Source organism: Schistocerca serialis, chromosome 9 (assembly GCF_023864345.2).
Source record: "Schistocerca serialis cubense isolate TAMUIC-IGC-003099 chromosome 9, iqSchSeri2.2, whole genome shotgun sequence".
NCBI lineage: Eukaryota > Metazoa > Arthropoda > Insecta > Orthoptera > Acrididae > Schistocerca > Schistocerca serialis.
This window is the reverse complement of record NC_064646.1, coordinates 69,386,350-69,407,256: the sequence shown is the minus strand read 5'-3', so window position 1 is coordinate 69,407,256 and position 20,907 is coordinate 69,386,350. Positions and strand designations below refer to the sequence as shown.

Below are 20,907 nucleotides of genomic sequence, written 5' to 3'. Positions count from 1 at the left end.
GAGCTGCGCTTTGTACGAGCAGGCTCCAGCCGATTGAGAGGTTCAGGTGCGCTCCACGTGCTCGCGTCGCTCCTCTCCACAGACGCAATCTGCAGCACCGATCATAAGTTCTATGCGTGGGACACTTTTCAAGGAAGAGCAGTATCTCATCTTTAGAGCAGAATTTTATTCCACCTCCATACTGGTTTTGTGAACGCGACTTAGGACTCGAAAACAGTGTCGCAGCGACCGCTCTCCCTCCCACCATCAGAGATAATTCCTAGCACAGTCTGAGATTTTAATGCAGCCTGGATGCGACAGTCTGTCTGGCCATGTCTTGAGAGGTACCAATAGCTCGTTAGCGGCAGCTTCGCTTACAACGAATAGTGGGCTTCTGTATGGACTAAGTGATGGTTCAAAACGTTTGTCTGATCTCATTGTCAAAGCCTATGCGTTTAGCGAAAGGAACAGAAAGCCACATGTGTCTTGATTTTAAATTAGCATTTATATTTACATGACTACTATGCAATTCACACCTGAGTGTTCGTCAGAGGTCAGCGCTGTGGCCGAGTGGTTCTAGGCGCTTCAGTCCGGTGCCGCGCTGCTGCTACGGTCGCAGGTTCGAATCCTGCCTCGGGAATGGATGTGTGTGATGTCTTTAGGTTAGTTAGGTTTAAGTAGTTCTAAGTCTGGGGGACTGATGACTTCAGATTGTAAGTCCCATAGTGCTCAGAGCCATTTGAACCATTTGTTCGTCAGAGAGTTTACAGATCCACATTCCGATCAGTTCTCTACCTTTTCACTCTCTAATATTACGAACGAAAAATGATCACCTGTATCTCTGCAAACGAGATCGGATTTCTCTTATTTCATTACAATAGTAATTTCTCCCTACGTAGGTGCGAGTCAATAAAATATTTTGGCACTGGGAGCAGAAAATTAGCGTTTGAAGTTTCTTGAAAAGATCTCGCCGCAACGAAAAACGCTTTTCTTTTAACAATTACCAATCCCAATTCGCTTACGTACTCGTGACGCTCCCTTCCCAATTTCGTAGTAACACTGAACGAACTGCCTCTCTTTAAACTTATCCAATGTTCTCCTTCAATCCTACCCGGAAAGGGCGAGCATGAAGTAGACAGCTTCTTCAGTATATTTGTTGCACGTTCTAAGAGTTATACATATAAAACGCAGTCTTTGGTTCGCCTTCCCCAAAATAGTTTCTACGTGATGGTTCCAACTTAAGTTGTTCTTAATTTTAATCCCTAGGTATTTAGGTGAATCGACAACGTTTAAATTTATGTGATTCTCCGTAACTTACATCTATCGGACTTCTGTTAGTATTATGTTGGAGCTTCTTACACTTTTTGTTGCTCAGGGTCAGTTGCGAATTTTCCGCACCATGCAGATATCTTGTTTAAATCATCTCGTAATTCGGTTTGATTCTCTGATGACTTTATTACTACATAAACGAAAGCATCATCTGCAAACTATTTGAGGGCTGTTCTAATGGTCTCCTAAATTGTTTGTGAAGAGTTTATCATAACAAATGGCACAAATGCATGGAGTTGAAAGTACACAATACTATAAGCAAAAAAGTCTCAATAAACATAGGTCCACAAACGAACCGTTTGCGAGATGATTACGAATTTGTGGTTACCAGACGCCACTGGCATGATTCTGTGTAAACTCTGGATAGGTCTGCACAGATTACACCTGTTCTTGAAGGTGTAGTGCTGCAAACTGTCAAACACTCTCCAGGAATCGCGACAAGGAGACTTGCTTCACAAATTTCTGAAAAGAGCCACTGTAGTGTTTGAGGGATAATGAACCGCAGTGCAATGTACCTATACCACCTCCACCGAGTTTAATGTCTTAGTGAGGTAGACTTTGGTTCTAGCTGTAGGCAGTTCAAAAATGGTTCCAATCGCTCTGAGCACCATGCGACTTAACTTCTGAGGTCATCAGTCGCCTATAACTTAGAACTAATTAAACCTAACTAACCTAATGACATCACACACATCCATGCCCGAGGGAGGATTCGAACCTGCGACCGTAGCGGTGGCGCGGTACCAGACCGTAGCGCCTAGAACCGCACGGCCACTCCGGCCGGCAGCTGTAGGCAGTCCTACGTTTGACAGCAACACATACTTTACAGATGAAGCAGGGTTCATTCGTGATGGTGTGTTAATTCTCACGTTTGGAGTGATGTAGGCTCCAAACGACATGCTCTGCGTGGGGCTCCACATCAGCGACGTTTCTCATCGAATGTGTGGTTAGGGGCACAAGTGATCGTCTTATTGGGCCATACATGTTACCAGACAAACTTAATGGACGGATTACCTACGGTTTATGTGGCATCATCTTGCAGGATTCCTTGAGGATATTCGCTTAGAGTAACGCCAGATGATGTGGTATGTGCATGATGGGGCACCAGCACCTACTGCTGCTGTGGTGAGATGAAATCTAACGCGCAAGGTGGCCATAGACGGATTGGGCGAGAAGGACCTGTGCCGCGGCCTCCAAGGCCGTCTTATCTGAACCCCATAGATTACTGGGTTTGGGGCCACTTTGGAGGTGTAGTGCTGGCCCTATGGTCAATACGGTTGAAGAATTCGATGACAGACTTGTCAGTGTTATTCAAGAATTTCGAAATGATTCAGGCGTCTTTGAAAGGATTTTAAACTCACTGCGGCGACGGATATAGGCTACAAGGACGGCATTCTGGACCTCTCCTTTACCTAAGCGTTCAGCTGTTCAAATGGCTCTGAGCACTATGGGACTTAACAGCTATGGTCATCAGTCCCCTAGAACTTAGAACTACTTAAACCTAACTAACCTAAGGACAGCACACAACACCCAGCCATCACGAGGCAGAGAAAATCCCTGACCCCGCCGGGAATCGAACCCGGGAACCCGGGCGTGGGAAGCGAGAACGCTACCGCACGACCACGAGATGCGGGCCGTTCAGCTGTGTAACTATTATTGTGTTCATTCAGAACCCCTGCAAATCTACCAAAGTATCTTTAATAACTTTTCTTAACTTTCTACAATATTGTTACGTTTTTCCTAAGTGGGATTACGTTTACACAGGATCAAGTCAGTGGTGCGTGGTAACTATAGAGTCGCAATTATCTCAATAACAGCTCGTTGTGGACCTATGTTTACTAAGACTTTTTTGCTTCTAGTACCAAGTACTTTCAAATGTACGTATTTAAGCCATTAATTTGAAACATCCTGTATACAGGACGCACCAAAATACGGACACTCGGACGCCACAGAGCGATTCCTTGCAAATAGCAGTACAAGAACGTCTCTAATAAAATTTCACCCTGTGCATGTTTTCGGCAAACCACTTGCATTGCTATATGGACGCCTCCACTCCCTTATGCGAAGATCATCAGGTGTCAGAAAACTGTCTCTGATCCAGTGTCCCACGGTGCTGGCGGAGCTCTACTCTTGTTTCTATTGGACACGCATAGGCGATGTTGATGACAAGGAGACGCATGCACTCTGTCTGGGCCGACAGAGCCATCCCAGATAACTCCAAAAGGGGAGCGCGAAGTTCTGCTGCGCTACGCTCGGAATACCAATGATCCTCAATTTGTAGGTATCATCAGCTGGTTTTGTTGCCGGGCGACCGCAGGGACCCACACACGAGCGGTTGGTCACAGCGATCGATCACCAGGGCGTGCGGTCTGTCCGGAGACGACACGAGTGCGGGCAAATTGCAGATCGCAGCAGTCGATCGCTGACCGCTTGGAATTCGCATGCAAGCTGATGAATCGTATGCGAAGTATTGCAATATGCCTCCCTGGCTGCGACTCCCATATCTAGTTATCAAGCGTGGTTGATTAGTTTTGTTTAGCTTTGCCCTCATTGAGTAAGACCTTACGTTATAATTTATAGTTACACTAGTGGCCATTAAAATTACTGCACCACGAAGATGACGTTCTACAGACGTCAAATTTAACCGACAGGAAGAAGATGCTGTGATATGCAAATGATTAGCTTTTCAGAGCATTCACACAAGATTTGCGCCGGTGGCGACACCTACAATGTGCTGACATGAGGAAAGTTTCCAACCTATTTCTCATACACAAACAGCAGTTGACCGGCGTTGCCTGGTGAAACGTTGTTGTGATGCCTCGTGTAAGGAAGAGAAATGCGTACCATCACGTCGGATTGTAGCCTATCGCGATTGCGGTTTATCGTATCGCGACATTGCTGCTCGCGTTGGTCGAGATCCAATGAATGTTAGCAGAATATGGAATCGGTTGGTTCAGGAGGGTAATACGGAACGCCGTGCTGGATCCCAACAGCCTCGTATCACTAGCAGTCGAGACGACAGTCATCTTATCCGCATGGCTGTAACGGATCGTGCAGCCACGTGTCGATCCCTGAGTCAACAGATGGGGACGTTTGCAAGACAACAACCATATGCACGAACAGTTCGACGACGTTTACAGCAGCGTGGATTATCAGCTCGGAGACCATGGCTGCGGTTACCCTTGACGCTGCATCACAGACAGAAGCACCTGCGATGGTGTACTCAACGGCGAACCTGGGTGCACGAATGACAAAACGTCATTTTTTCGGATGAATCCAGGTTCTGTTTACAGCATCATGATGGTCGCATCCGTGTTTGGCGACATCGCGGTGAACACACATTGGAAGCGTGTATTCGTCATCGCCACCTGGCGTGATGGTGTGGCATTGTTTACACGTCTCGGTCACCTATTGTTCGCATTGACGGCACTTTGAACAGTGGACGTTACATTTCAGATGTGTTACGACCCGTGGCTCTGCCTTTCATTCGATACCTGCGAAACCCTACATTTCAGCAGGATAATGCACGACCGCATGTTGTAGGCCCTGTTCAAAATGGCTCTGAGCACTATGGGACTCAACATCTGAGATCATCAGTCCCCTAGAACTTAGAACTACTTAAACCTAACTATCCTAAGGACACCACACACATCCATGCCCGAGGCAGGATTCGAACCTGCGACCGTAGCAGTCACGCGGTTCCGGACTGGAGCGCCTAGAACCGCACGGCCACCACGGCCGGCTGTAGGTCCTGTACGAGCCTTTCTGGACACAGAAAATGTTTGACTGCTGCCCTGGGCAGCACATTCTCCAGATCTCCCACCAATTGAAAACGTCTGGTCAATGGTGGCCTAGCAATTGGCTGGTCACAATACGCCAGCCACTACTCTTGATGAACTGTGGTATCGTGTTGAAACTACATGGGCAGCTGTACCTGTACACGCCATCCAAGCTCTGTTTGACTCAATGCCCAGGCGTATCAAGGCCGTTATTACGGCCAGAGGTGGTTTTTCTGGGTACTGATCTCTCAGGATCTTTGCACCCAAATTGCGTGAAAATGTAATCACATGTCAGTTCTAGTATAGTATATTTGTCCAATGAACACCCTTTTATCATCTGCATTTCTTCTTGGTGTAGCAATTTTAATGGCCAGTAGTGTATATTATCTGAATTTTGAATGATTTTTTTCTATTTCTTCATTTGCTGTTGTAGAACATTTTTTATTTTTTCCTAAGATTTCTCTATTTATATGTAAAATAATGTACAGTTAAATCTGCTTTTTCCTGTTCTTCATTAATTCCTAAAACCCACTTCCGAAACTTTTAAATAACACGTGCTATCATAATCATTCTGAATTTTAAAATAGAATATTTTGGCATCAGTATGTCTAAATATAGCTTTTACATTCGATGAATCGTCGATAGCGATGGTTATTACAGTTTTATTCGATTACATCGAGTATCGAATTTATCTTCCAATGTCCCATTTCGGCCGGCCGAAGTGGCCGTGCGGTTAAAGGCGCTGCAGTCTGGAACCGCAAGACCGCTACGGTCGCAGGTTCGAATCCTGCCTCGGGCATGGATGTTTGTGATGTCCTTAGGTTAGTTAGGTTTAACCAGTTCTAAGTTCTAGGGGACTAATGACCTCAGCAGTTGAGTCCCATAGTGCTCAGAGCCATTTGAACCATTTGTCCCATTTCGACTACGAGGTCACAGTCAGGAGAAACACCTTCCGAAAAGACTTCCAAACATTTCAATTTATATTCTATGTCGACAGATTTGCCTTTTTTATGAAGGCTCTTTTCTCTAGTGCCAGTTTGCATTTTATATCCTCTCTTCCTCACCAACATCTGTTATTTTGCTGCTTAACTAGCAAAAATTTGTCTACACGATTAACATGTTGGAATCCTTACAGCAGTTGCCAGACTTACCGAAATTTTGGAACTACTGACTTCAGAAATCACATTCCACAAATAAGCTGTATATCTTTCCTCCTGTCGTCTTAACACGCTCACTCCTCCTTCCTCCTTCCCCTCCCCACCCCCCACTCCCCTCCCCACCCCTCCCACCCACTCTTTACCGACGTGTCATTGCAGAAAGTACGTGTTTCGAGTCCGTTATCACTTTGTCAGCGCTGAGTTCCGCTTAATCTTATCTACCTCTATTCGTGCAGCCTGCTCGCAGCACGCTCTGTCGTAGGCTCGCGACTTTGCAAACAGCTACTCCACAGTGTCCGCAGTCCACTCGAAACGGATCTTGAGCCAGGCATGGCGGAGCAGAAGCCACCCGCATGATGGAACTCTGCGAGCGAAAGACTGCCACCACTAGTGCTGGGTGAGTACTCTTTCCCTCGGCGCGTGTTTGTTGCCGCACGATCAAGCCTACTCGCGCTTTCTCTATCGGTATTCAATGAGCTACGCTCGTCTCGTTCCTAAACAAAGGCATTCCTTTCGTGTTATGATTCCTCTCTCTCTCTCTCTCTCTCTCTCTCTCTCTCTCTCTCTCTCTCTCTTTCTCTCCCTCCCCCTTCTCTTGATTTGGCTCTGAGCACTATGGGACTTAACATCTGTCGTCATCAGTCCCCTAGAACTTAGAACTACTTAAACCTAACTAACCTAAGGACATCACACACATCCATGCCCGAGGCAGGATTCGAACCTGCGACCGTAGCGGTCACGCGGTTCCAGACTGAAGCGCCTAGAACCGCACGGCTCTCTTGAATTCTTCTCTTTCTTTTAACTCTGGTTCTTATACTAATAATGCTTCTCGTTCTATTGAGCGTTACCCCCTTGCAAGTTACTTATATTTGATCGTACTAACTCACCTTGTAAGCTGCCACTTCCTTTCTCGTCGATCTGTCCTCACTGTCGCAACAGATAAACACTTTTAATCTATGTGAGACCTGAGTTTCTCCTGGAGTATACAACTTTCAAATAACTTCCGGGAATTGAGCCAGGTAACACTTTCAGCGACCGCCGATATTTCGGCGGGAGAACACCCCGCCATGTTCAGGGCAAACTGCAACGGACAGGCGGCGTACATGCAAATTTAAAACCTCGCTTTTCGGACTGAAGCAGGAAAGATAACACACACACTGAACACTAGTGCCACCAAAGATGACCAAAGTCAGAGCTATCGATAGTGAGACTATGAATTCGCAGGTGAGGTAGCATTGACTCTGTCCCTCTGTTTTTTGACAAAGGAGAGAGCCGGATTCCAAACAGAGTTTAAACAGAAACTTCCATCCCTGTCAACGAGGTTGCTCGCTAATTTAATCTCAACTGCCTCCCTAATAACACTGTCCCAATAGCTGGACTTGCATGCCAATATCTCGTTGTTATTATATAACATGTGGTGACCAGTATCCAAGCAATGTTCGGCAGTAGCAGATCTACTTGGCTGCTGTAATCGTGTGTGCCTTTTATGCTCAGTACATCGGTCCTCCACGGTCCTGATAGTTTGACCAATATATTCCATGCCGCAGCTACAAGGAATACGATATACACGCGCCTTACGCAGTCCAAGATCATCCTTAACGGAACTTAACAGTGCTCTAATTTTAGATGGAGGTCGGAAAACACATTTCACATCGTATTTACGTAAAATACGATCGATCTTGTTGGACGTGTTTCCTACTTACGGCAAAAAGGCAGTAGACTTAGGTCGTATTTTACGTAAATACGATGTGAAATGTGTTTTCCGACCTCCATCTAAAATTAGAGCTCTGTTGAGTTCCGTTAAGGATGATCTTGGACTGCGTAATGCGGGTGTATATCGTATTCCTTGTAGCTGCGGCATGGTATATATTGGTCAAGCTATCAGGACGGTGGAGGACCGATGTACTGAGCATAAAAGGCACACACGATTACAGCAGCCAAGTAGATCTGCTATTGCCAAACATTGCTTGGATACTGGTCACCCCATGTTATATAATAACACCGAGATATTGGCATGCACGTCCAGCTATTGGGACAGTGTTATTAGGGAGGCAGTTGAGATTAAATTAGCGAGCAACCTCGTTAACAGGGATGGAGGTTTCTGTTTAAACTCTGTTTGGAATCCGGCTCTCTCTTTTGTCAAAAAACAGAGGGACAGAGTCAATGCTACCTCACCTGCGAATTCATAGTCTCACTATCGATAGCTCTGACTTTGGTCATCTTTGGTGGCACTAGAGTTCAGTGTGTGTGTTATTTTTCCTGCTTCAGTCCGAGAAGCGAAGTTTCAAATTTGCATGTACGCCGCCTGTCCGTTGCAGTTTGCCTTGAAATTGGCGGGGTGTTCTCCCGCCGAAATATCGGCGGTCGCTAAAAGTGTTACCTGGCTGAATTCCCGGAAGTTATTTGAAACTTTTAATCCATTTCTAAATTAATTCGCTAACTGCAAATTCCTATACATCAGCTGTGCTAGGTATAGATCTACTACTCAATATTAACATACAAAGTTTGCATCGGTGAGGGGAACGTGCAGGGATAGCCGACGTGTTTAATGTGACCACTCGGGATAAGCGGGCACTTCGAGTCTTTGTACAGCACAAATTTTCATATGTCACTGTTGGGTAGCAGATCTATACTTAATATAGCTGCTGTCGAGGAATTCGCACTTAGTGAATTAACTTCGAAGCATTTCATACAGCTGTGTGTCGTCAACAGGGTCTGTTCTTGTAGAGATGCATGTAATCATTTAATCCAGTTAATACACTACTGGGCATTAAAATTGCTACACCACGAAGATGATGTGCTACAGACGCGAAATTTAACCGACAGGAAGAAGATGCTGTGATATGTAAATGATTAGCTTTTTCAGAGCATTCACATAAGGTTGGCGACGGTGGCGACACCTACAACGTGCTGATGAGGAAAGCTTCCAACCGATTTCTCATACACAAACAGCAGTTGACCGGCGTTGCCTGGTGAAACGTTGTTGTGATGCCTCGTGTAAGGAGGACAAATGCGTACCATCACGTTTCCGACTTTGATAAAGGTCGGATTGTAGCCTATCGCGATTGCGGTTTATCGTATCGCGACATTGCTGCTCGCGTTTGTCGACATCCAATGACTGTTAGCAGAATATGGAATCGGTGGGTTCAGGAGGGTAATACGGAACGCCGTGCTGGATCCCAATGGCCTCGTATCTCTAGCACTCGAGATGACGGGCATCTTATCCGCATGACTGTAACGGATCGTGCAGCCACGTCTCGATCCCTGAGTCAACAGTTGGGGACGTTTGCAAGCCAAAACCGTCTGCAAGAACAGTTCGACGACCTTTGCAGCAGCATGGACTATCAGCTCGGAGACCGTTGCTGCGGTTACCCTTGACGCTGCATCACAGACAGGAGCACCTGCGATGGTGTACTCAACGAAGCACCTGGGTGCACGAACGGCGAAACGTCATTTTTTCCGATGAATCCAGGTTCTGTTTACAGCACCATGATGGTCGCATCCGTGTTTATCGACATCGCGGTGAACACACATTGGAAATGTGTATTCGTCATCGCCATACTGGCGTATCACCCGGCGTGATGGTATGGGGTGCCAATGCGGCTCCTTTTTGTGGGGCTATATTAAAGACAATATCTACAGCAATAACTCCAAAACCATTGCTGAGCTGAGAACAGCCATTCAATAGGTCATCGACAGCATCGATGTTCCGACACTTCGGCAGGTCATGCAGAATTTCGCTATTCGTCTGCGCCTCATCATCGTCAATCATCGCAGGCATATCGAATATGCTAGAACCCAAATCCAAATATCTTTAGTGACCTTTACATGTTTAATAATGTGCACCCCGTAGTAGGAAACTAATTTACGTTTTTTTTCACATATTTCAATAATTGTCACCCAGTAGATATAATGCACTCCTGACCCATTTTGAGGGAACGTACATTTCACAACCGTGTGGCGCAAGTCAGAAAAGTCCCATACCAGCCTGTCACAGAACATTTGAAGTATCTGGTTCAAGACTCCCACTCGACTCAGCAATGTAATACAATGTTTACATTAGTTGTAATCTGCAAAGCAAAATGTCACTGCCATAACGTATGAGGCGAAGAGCAGATGCATTCGCGTTATCTCCTTGTCGGTCGGTTGAGATGCGGAACCCTTTGTGAAAATCCACTTGTAGCCAGTAGAGACAACAAGACTGGTGGCAGGAGTGGCGTTCTCATAGTGAAGATATGTACTTGTCAACCACGTCCAACAACACATTACGTCGTATCTTTCTCTCGTATAAGTGCTGCGTGAACAGTTGATAACTGAACCCTGAGTAGTGTTCTGCCCACTCACGTCTTCCAGTCGGCATACGCAGTTCTATGTCTGCCCGAACAAGTGGACCCTCAGTAGTCTCCAATAGTCTCACCTATCTGCACATTCCATTCTACTTCTGTTCCAAAATAATTAAGGCGTTCGCAGGATGCTTTTAGTCGAGATAGCAACATCGTGGAGACACCAGTTCGAACCCTGTTAACAAAAGCAACTCCATAAGCGAATCTATATTGCATCAGCCCCTTCACCTCTGCTTAGCAACTGCTACCAACATTTGTTTTATCTGCTTACAAAAGACACCCCTCGCCCGCACTACAAATTTTGCCCCTCACGCTGCCTTCCATTACGCAATCGATGATTCTTTCATGACCCAGGATGTGTACTGTCAACCGCTTCCTTTTTTTAGCCAGGTTGTGGCGCTGGTTGACCTCTAAAAGACTAAGCCTTCATTATAAATATTGTTTTTTAAGCAGAAAAGCATCGTCAGCAACAATGACATATGGTGTCTGAACAGTTGCACCCCGTAATGTTCGAAGAACGGTAAATAAGAGAATTATACTCAAGACATTCTGATAGTTACGATTATTGAAAACTTAATCAGATATTCTACCATTACTGCCTACATCGAAGTATAGAACTCTATTAGTTGATATTATCAGTGCTAATAGCACAGTCCAATGAGTCCCTTTATAACTAAAGTATACACTGCCTTCTTTCTTGCGAGCCTGAAAGACTACATGTTTCCCATTCATAGCACCAATAATGTTTGGAGAATCCCACTACTTTCAAAATCATCGGCAATTTGTAGCCATTCTTCTTCTGTTCAAGGCACTAAAATTATAGAAAACAATGATTATGTCCGAAATTTAACTATATGAATAGTAAGATACGCACTACATTATATTTATTTCAGGTGTCAGACATAGAAAGCAAAGATAATCAATGTGATACAAATATGCCTATTGCTCTGGAGGACAATTGTGTGGAATCAAAAGCCACAAGGACTCCTTGCAAAAGGGAGAAACACAGGCAAATTCTAACCAGCGGAGAAATGCTCCCATCGGAGCACAAAAAGGACGAATATGCTGCTAGTTCAAAAAAACTCTGACCGAACAGTGGGCTACCAGCTGCCTCATTCTAACTTCCACAGCACCTTCAAAAATTTTGGCATGCGAACGTATGCGCGCTCTTTTTAACATGTAACTCACCTTTCACTCCCACAAGCTGCCTTCACTATAATTCGTTGACATCCACTAGTCCATCACTGTAACTCGCTCATACCCATCCACTCCTGTTTGCCCATTCTCATTCACTTATTCAGCCCAACTCATGGTCATTATCTCTTCGTCTCTCGCCAGCTGTCACTCCCTCCTGTTTCACAGCCAGTCTCCTTCATTCCGTCCTTCTACTACTGTCTCCTCTCCCTCTCTCTCCCTCTTGCTCTCTCTTACTGCTCCTATCTCATTCATTACTTCCCGCCGTTGCTGTCTCTTCTCGCTTTCACGATCTCTCTCTTCCTCATTGTCACTGTCACAGACTTTGTCACTCACTATCACTGGTTCTCACCCACTTCCACTTTGTCCTTCTCTTTATTCTGGTCCCATTGGCACAGTCTCCTTCGCTCTTTCCCTAGCGCTGTTCTGTCCCTGTCAACTATGTTCCACTGCAACTGTGTCCTTCTCTTTCTCTCACGCTGCCAATGTCTCTTCGCTCTTTCTATGCCACAACCACTGTCTATTATCTTGCAGTACTTGGTACTTTTCCGTTGCTTTCCCACTATCTCTGCCGCCTTCTCTCTCAGCATAAAAAAGTGCAAATATTTTCGCATGTAAAAAATTTTAAAGGTGCTGAAGAAGGCAGAATAACGCAGTTGGCACCCCATCTTTCAGTCAGAGTCTTTTAAACAGGAGCGTATTGCCGTTTTTGTGCTCGGAGAGCAGCATTATTCCCGCTTGTTCCATTTTTTCCCCTACAGCAGGGCATGCCAGTCATATGAAAAAAACTTTATGGGCTCAGTAAAATTTTGATAGTTTACCTATGTGACATTGAAATAACGCTAAACTAATTTCACACCTGAAGCCGGATTTTACGTACATAAAACTTTTGCATATGCTTCAGTTCTAGAATATGGGGTTCCTAGAATGCTTCTGATGATAACTGAGACGCTTTATAGAATATTCCACCATGATTCGCCACTTTATAAATGACGCTTTAGCCTCACACTACATTTTACGTGTGCAAGTAGGGAAATTTTGAATCTCTGTATCTAGAAAACGGTTAAATGTATCAAGAAAAGTTTCAAGGTTATTCGCGATCGGGATCTTAGGAATATATCATAAATATTTCAGCCATTAACTATGCACAGCCACCTTGGAATCCAGGGTCGGTTTTGGCACCCAAAACCATTTTTTGGTTGTTTCTCGGTAACAAATACAGAAACGAGAAGATGGTGCTTCTAGATAAAAGCCTAGAGCATATATCGTTGAAATGTGAGTAATTTGCTACATTAGTTATTTATATATCCGCTGCTGACCGCAAAAAATGGTGAAAAGCGCTTTTTTCGAATTTTCTCAGGAGCCGCCCACGAACTAAACAGTGCGTCCATGAGCCCTTAAAGGCGACACGTAGACCACATACAATGCAAAAAGAACCAGCCTATTGTCTCCATTTGCCAAAACTGGAGGAAGTTTTTAATATTCAAACTTTGACTATGTACTGTAGGATACTCAGAGTAAGACTATCCTTTTGTTGGGTATACGAGTGGTCCCTAGCCCAAGGACTATCCAAACCACATGATCCTATCTTTTTATCACCAATGGAACCTGAGATATGACCCTAGAAAATTCCCGTTATTATGTGCGGCGTTTTGGAACACATTGGTAATAAAAATTAAAAGTAAGTAAATAAATAACGCATTCCCTCGCATGCACACCGGTGCTGTTTTTAAGAATGCGGTAGAAATTATGCAGAAGCTGACTGACGAATTTCGAGTCTTTGGTGATCATGTTGCTTCCGAGCTTAGTTGTCACAAGCAGTCTGTAAAAAAAAGTTAAAATGTACAATTCGAAAGACGATATCGGAAGTTTCGGCAGAGGATGACGCTTGAACTGAAGTCAGCCGCCATCTATCGGCTGCGCTACGTATTCGAGTATTAGGAGATTTTTCGTTTTACACGAATGCTCTCCTTAACCGCTTTGGATATCCGTGCACGACCCACGGCCAGGCCCAGGCTTCCATATGTCGCTGTTCCTAAGTCACGATTAAAATGTCCTCCCTTGTATGGTAATTACATAACGCGTGTGCGAGTACAGGCAGTGGCGCAGGAATGACGACAGATGGAAGTTTGGGGTCTGACCGTGGGTCGCGCACGGAGAGCCGAAGCGGATAAGGCGACCGCTCAAGTAAACTGCGAAATCCGGTTTCTAGTCTCGGTCCTGCAAAATCTTTCATTGTCCTCATTTCCTTATAGTGCTCATGGTTGTTCGTACTCGCAACTGCAAATACATTTCATGTTGTCCTGCAAATGTCCTTAAGTGAATTATTTGAGTGAGCTTATGAAATAAGCTTTAAATATTCTCTTTCCAAACATTCAACTAGGGCCTCGCACCAGCCCTAAAAAGATACGTGAGCGAGTGCAGGGAATCTCCTTGTTTTATATTTATCTGTTTTTTCTCTTACTTATTGCTAAAAATCTAAAAGTAATTAAAAGGCTAAGTGAAATACACTGCTAAAAACAATTAGGGGAGCACGTGTGTCAATATCCGGCATGTTAAATCTACTGGGTGATCAAAAAGTCAGTATAAATTTGAAAACTGAATAAATCACGGAATAACGTAGGTAGAGAGGTACAAATTGGCACACTTGCTTGGAATGACATGGAGTTTTATTAGAACCCAAAAAAATACGAAGTCCAAAAAAATCTCCGACAGATGGCACTTCATCTGATCAGAATAGGAATAATTAGCATAACAAAGTAAGACAAAGCAAAGATAATGTTCTTTACAGGAAATGCTCAATATGTCCACCATCTTTCCTCAACAATAGCTGTAGTCGAGGAATAATGTTGTGAACAGCACTGTAAAGCATGTCCGGAGTTATGGTGAGGCATTGGCGTCGGATGTTGTCTTTCAGCATCCCTAGAAATGTCGGTCGACCACGATACACTTGCGACTTCAGGTAACCCCCAAAGCCAGTAATCGCACGGACTGAGGTCTGGGGACCTGGGAGGCCAAGCATGACGAAAGTGGCGGCTGAGCACACGATCATCACCAAACGACGCGCGCAAGAGATCTTTCACGCGTCTGATAATACAGCTTCACTGAAAGCTCCTTTTCAGGTAATGTCAACATGCTGCGACTGCTGACGTATCTGATTTTCTCTCTCTCTCTCTCATTACAGCTCCTTTTATACACGATTATCATGCGCAGTCACTGACGTTTTGCTGTCCAGCGCCATCTGTCGGACATTTTGTGAACTTTCTTTTTTTGTTGTAATAAAATCCTATGTCATTCCAAGCATGAGTGTCAATTTTTACCTCTCCATCAACATTATTCCGTGGTTTATTAAGTTTTCAAATTTATACTGAGTTTTTGATCACCTAGTATTTCGACGAAGGCTATATCTGTGATCTTATTGAACAGCCTGAGATCTTCGCTTTCAATGGATGCAATAATTAAAGTCTTTCGCCATTATCGGCTGTGTTATACGAGGGTCATTCAATAATTAAAGATGCAAATTGGTCTGGTGAAAAAACTGTTAGTAGGGCAAGTTTGGTACTTTTACGGCTTTAAGTTGGCATCACTAGGATGAGCCCCGATCAGTTGATGTATCAACACTGCTTTGTTTGTAACCTCAAAAACACATTTCAAGAGCCGGCCGGTGTGGCCGTGCGGTTAAAGGCGCTTCAGTCTGGAACCGCGTGACCGCTACGGTCGCAGGTTCGAATCCTGCCTCGGGCATGGATGTGTGTGATGTCCTTAGGTTAGTTAGGTTTAACTAGTTCTAAGTTCTAGGCGACTGATGACCTCAGAAGTTGAGTCGCATAGTGCTCAGAGCCAGCCAGCCACATTTCAAGATGGCGAGTCCGCTTGGAACGTTCACAGTAGTTGAACAACGTTCTATTATTCGTTTTTTACTTGCTGAAGGCGAGAAACCAGTGAATATATGCTATAGAATGTCTAAAGTTTATGGTGAAGGTTGTATGAATCGTGCAAATTTTTACAAGTGGGTAGAGCAGTTCAAAAATGGTCACGACTCAGCCACTGACGAACACTGTTCTGGCCGATCAGTTTCAGTTTCAACTGCCTCACTTCAAAGTCGAATTGATGACATTATCCGTGGCGACCGCCGTGTGACTGTGGAAATTATAGTTGATATGGTTCAACTTAGTACTGGTACACTTCGAACATTACCTGTAACAAGCTGAAGTACCGCAAAACATGTGCAAGATGGGTCCCAAAGGAGTTGACGCGGCTACACAAGGAAACAAGGTTGCGAGTGTGCACAGAGCTAAAGGAACGTTATGAAAGAGAAGGTGAGCACTTCCTCAACATAATTTTAACTCGTGATTAAACTTGGCTTCACTGTTATGAGCCAGAATCAAAAAAGCAAAGCACGGAGTGGAAGCACACCAACTCACCTGCCAAGAGAAAATTCAAAACCAAAGCATCAGCAGGAAAAGTCATGTTGACGGTGTTTTGGAATGCTAAAGGTCCAGTTTTTGTGATTATCTCGAAGAGTAGCGTACAATAAACAGCCAATACTACTCGGATTTGCTTTTAAACAAGGTGAAGCCAGCCTTGAGAGAGAAACGTTGTTGATCTCAGAGAAGAGGTGTGATTATCCAGTAAGACAACGCACGTCCTCATATTGCTCAACTAGCCCGTGTGAAACCACCGACAAAATGGACTGGGGAGTACTGCCTAATCCCTCCTACAGTCCCGATTTAGCATGTAAGGATTTTCATTTGTTTGGTGCACTGAAAGAGGCATTACATGGGAAGAGGTTCCAGGACAACAAGGACGTGAAAAAGTTTGTGGGAAATTGGTTCAAACATCAAGATAAAGAGTTCTTTGCAGCCGGAATAAAAAATCTTTTAGCTCGTTGGAACACGTGCATAAATGGTCATGCGAATTATCTTGAAAAGTAGAAAAAATATTGTTCCGTAAAAAATAAACGCTTTTTCTCAAGACCAATTTCTCTCTTTAATTATTGAATGACCCTCGTACATTACAGTACAAGCTAGTATCTCAGACGAAAGTAAGTACCGGTGTCCCAGTGTCCTGTAGTGAGGTACACAAACGACAGCTGTCATTTGTGGAAGTTGTATTCAGCTAAGCACATGAAGTGCGACATCTTCATGCCATGCAAGTTGCAAGAGCAATCAGTTTGACGCAAGAGGAATGGACTTTCCGTCGTGTTGCTGCAGATGCCAATGTCTCTACATCTGTCAACCATAGGTTGTGGACACGCAACAGGGAGACAGGTCAGTACACAAGACGAGTAGGACAAGGTCACTGACGCATTACAACCCCAAGCGAAGACCGATATCTGGCCATCTCTGCGTTGCGACGTCGTGTCGCTACGGCCAGAGCACTGCAAGACGATCTCAGAAGTGCCAACGATGCCACTGTGATCGATCGGGCTGTAAAGAACAGGTTACGAGAAAGGACCTTACGACCCAAACGTCCTGTTGGAGTACCATGCTTGACACGATAGCTTCTCGCAGCTCGCCTTCAGTTCTGCCGTTCTCATATCTACTGGAAACTTCGTCACTAGTGAAACGCGTTATTCACAGACGAGTCCAGATGTCCTCTGCCACAGGTGATGGCGGTGTTCGTGTGTGGAAACGCCGTGGTGACCGGTATCTGTCAAATGTTATCAAGGAAATCGACAGATTCGGCCAAAGTTTTGTGATGGTGTGGGGAGCCACCAGTAATGACTGCCGTACGGATCTTGTCGTTGTCCACGATCTCCATACCGCCAGGCAGTTCATCAAACAGATGCTGTTGGACCATGCTGTTGTCACATACGCTATGACCCTTAATTACTTCTCACGCATGATAATGCCAGGCCCCATGTGGCGGGCGTCACCAGGGTTGTATTGCGAAGCCTGACCATTGAAGTAATGGAATGGCCGGCGGTGAGTCCCGACCTAAACCCCATCGAGTATGTGTGGGACATGTTCGTGGTCTTCCTGTACCACTACAGATTCTCCGAGAACTCCCAAGGGCTCTCACTGAAGAGTGGGAACGGATACCACTGGCTGATCTCCGTAGCCTTATACGCAGCATGTAATACAGGTGTCAGCCGGTGATAAACATTCACCGAGGGAATACACGTCACTGAAGCTCTCAAAGTCCACTGAAAACCAAGCATGGTGACGGGATGATTGATTGTTTCCACTTTGTTTTCTACACCTGTCGGACATTTGTTTTCTTGTTATGTAAATACACTACTGGCCATTAAAATTGCTACACCACGAAGATGACGTGCTACAGACGCGAAATTTAACTGACAGGAAGAAGATGCTGTGATATGCAAGTGATTAGCTTTTCAGAGCATTCACACATGCTGACACGAGGAAAGTTTCCAAGCGATTTGTCGTACACAAACAGCAGTTGACCGGCGTTGCCTGGTGAAACGTTGTTGTGATGCCTCGTGTAAGGAGGAGAAATTCGTACCATCACGTTTCCGACTTTGATAAAGGTCTGATTTAGCCTATCGCGGTTACGGTTTATCGTATCGCGACATTGCTTCTCGCGTTGGTCGAGATCCAATGAGTGTTAGCAGAATATGGCATCGGTGGGTTCAGGAGGGTAACACGGAACGCCCTGCTGGATCCCAACGGCCTCGTATCACTAGCAGTCGAGATGACAGGCATCTTATCTGCATGGCTGTAACAGATCGTGCCGCCACGTCTCGATCCCTGAGTCAACAGATGGGGACGTTTGGAAGACAACAACCATCTGTACGAACAGTTCGACGACATTTGCAGCAGCATGGACTATCAGCTCGGAGACCATGGCTGCGGTTACCCTTGGCGCTGAATCACAGACAGGAGCGCCTGCGATGGTGTACTCAACGACGAACCTGGGTGCACGAATGGCAAAACGTCATTTTTTCGGATGAATCCAGATTCTGTTTACAGCATCATGATGGTCGCATCCTTGTTTGGTGACATCGCGGTGAACGCACATTGGAAGCGTGTATAAGTCATCGCCATACTGGCGTATCACCTGGTGTGATGGTATAGGGTGCTACTGGTTACACGTCTCGGTCACCTCTTGTTCGCGTTGACGGCACTTTGAACGGTGGACGTTACATTTCAGATGTATTACGACCCGTGGCTCTACCCTTCATTCGATCGCTGCGAAACCCTACATTTCAGCAGGATAATGCACGACCGCATGTTGCAGGTCCTGTACGAGCCTTTCTGGATACAGAAAATGTTCGACTGCTGCCCTGGCCAGCACATTCTCCAGATCTCTCACCAATTGAAAACGTCTGGTCAATGGTGGCCGAGCAACTGGCTCGTCACAATACGCCAGTCACTATTCTTGATGAACTGTGGTATCGTGTTGAAGCTGCATTGGCAGCTGTACCTGTACACGCCATCCAACCTCTGTTTGACTCAAAGCCCAGGCGTATCAAGGCCGTTATTACGGCCAGAGGTGGTTGTTCTGGGTACTGGTTTCTCAGGATCTATGCACACAAATTGCATGAAAATATAATCACATGTCAGTTCTAGTATAATATATTTGTCCAATGAAAACCCGTTTATCATCTGCATTTCTTCTTGGAGTAGCAATTTTAATGGCCAGTAGTGTAAATGATTATTTTTCGTTGTGTACTTCACATGAAAGCCAAGGGTATAATTTGGTAACATACCCAGTCCTCAGTTAATGCTCTGTGGAGTACGTTCTACTAATTCTTTTGAGCAGTGTAGCTGGCTGCATTATTGTTTCCTGTTTTCGAAAACTTGATTCTACAACATGACAGAACTGTTTAAAACTTTACGTACGACATTCTCAGCAAGTTTTTTATTTGAGCAGAGTTTTCTGCTTTTAGTTAATTCAATAATGTTTCTTGAAAACTTAACCATTTACGCCTCTGTACGTATTTCTTCACCCGAGCCCTTCCTTTTTCTTAAAATTTTGTTCGTCACGTTTATCCTTCAATAACCAATACGCAACGAAGGTGACGGCTGTTCTGATTTATGCGCACGCCACTGTAAATTTCCTGTTGCCTATCTCACAACAACGTGACTCTCGCAGAAACACTTCCGCAAGGACTTGCAGCAAGTTCCCGAAATAAGTCGCCCAAAGGACTTGCAGAAGAAAGTTTGTGCATGTTTTTGTTCTGATGTAAAAACCTTGGTAAATAAGTCTTCTTACAGGAGTTACTCGCGGAAGCTACTTGGTTTCGGACACAAACCTTGCGGGCTTTCGAATAACTACGGACGCTCCGACTCAGTGTTGCAATATTAAAAGTTTTGGCTGGTTTCGTTGTTTAGGGGCTGGGATATGTAGTTGCCGCATTAGAAGCCAAATACTGCTGAGTCTACAGTATACGATAAGGATACACACATGAATCGAATGGTCGAAGGTTCTATCACTCGGCAGTTGCGAATTATGAATGTAACATATAAATTTAAAAATGAAAGATTGCAATTAAATGAAATCTGCAGGCACTATCTTAACGAATTTAAATGATGAGTACGACAGCAGAATGCGGTATATTTCTGCAAAACACTTATTGGTGTCGAGGGTCCAGCAATTAAATAAAATATAAGTTGAATAAGAGGGAAACAATAGATTCCTACTGCACGTTATTAGGTATGAACAACAACATAGCTCCCGAGATATTCACTTCTAAACGCACACTACTTCTTCACTGCAGAAGCCACGGAAATCACACAAGAGCACTGGTCGGCATTCCGAAATATTTCTATCCTCTGCGACCACGCGCAAACTGCTCCACTGTCCAAGTCTTTCCGCCGACTGTGCGTCCGTCGCGCCGTCGAGTCCAGCACCCCCGTCCTGTGTCGTACTCCCCAGAACTGCCCACTCTCAGGACCACCTCGTGTCCTCTCCGGAAACGATGCTTCTCCCCATCCTCCATACGTCTCTGTTACAAGGGGAGGCCGCCAATTGTGAAATTCAGATTCGATTCATACTGCGCATAATAAAAGCTCATGGCCAGAGGTGTAATGTGGCAAAGCACCAAGATGCACTTCTCAGCCGTTGTCGAGAAAATCGACAGTTAAAAGAAACCGTTGCGGTGAAATAATCCCGACGATTAGTAATTTTCTACAGCGTCGTGGCGCAGCGGTAAGCGCTCGG

The 20,907-nt window shown here is 44.9% G+C and overlaps 1 protein-coding gene across 6 annotated transcripts in view; it reads left to right on the top strand.

The window, feature by feature from the left end:
- LOC126418638 (glucose-6-phosphate exchanger SLC37A2) overlaps window positions 1–20,907 on the top strand; it is a 420,139-nt gene that overhangs the window by 305,019 nt on the left and 94,213 nt on the right. Inside the window, exon 1 of one of the 6 annotated variants that reach the window (XM_050085492.1) lies at window positions 6,505–6,638. The exons of 4 other annotated variants lie outside the window; for them this stretch is intronic. In XM_050085492.1, the coding sequence (XP_049941449.1) occupies window positions 6,595–6,638 (44 nt within the window). In that variant the 5' untranslated portion in view covers window positions 6,505–6,594. Of the gene's footprint in view, window positions 1–6,504; window positions 6,639–20,907 lie in introns of those variants that run through there. One more of the 6 variants, XM_050085493.1, reaches the window with a different exon arrangement.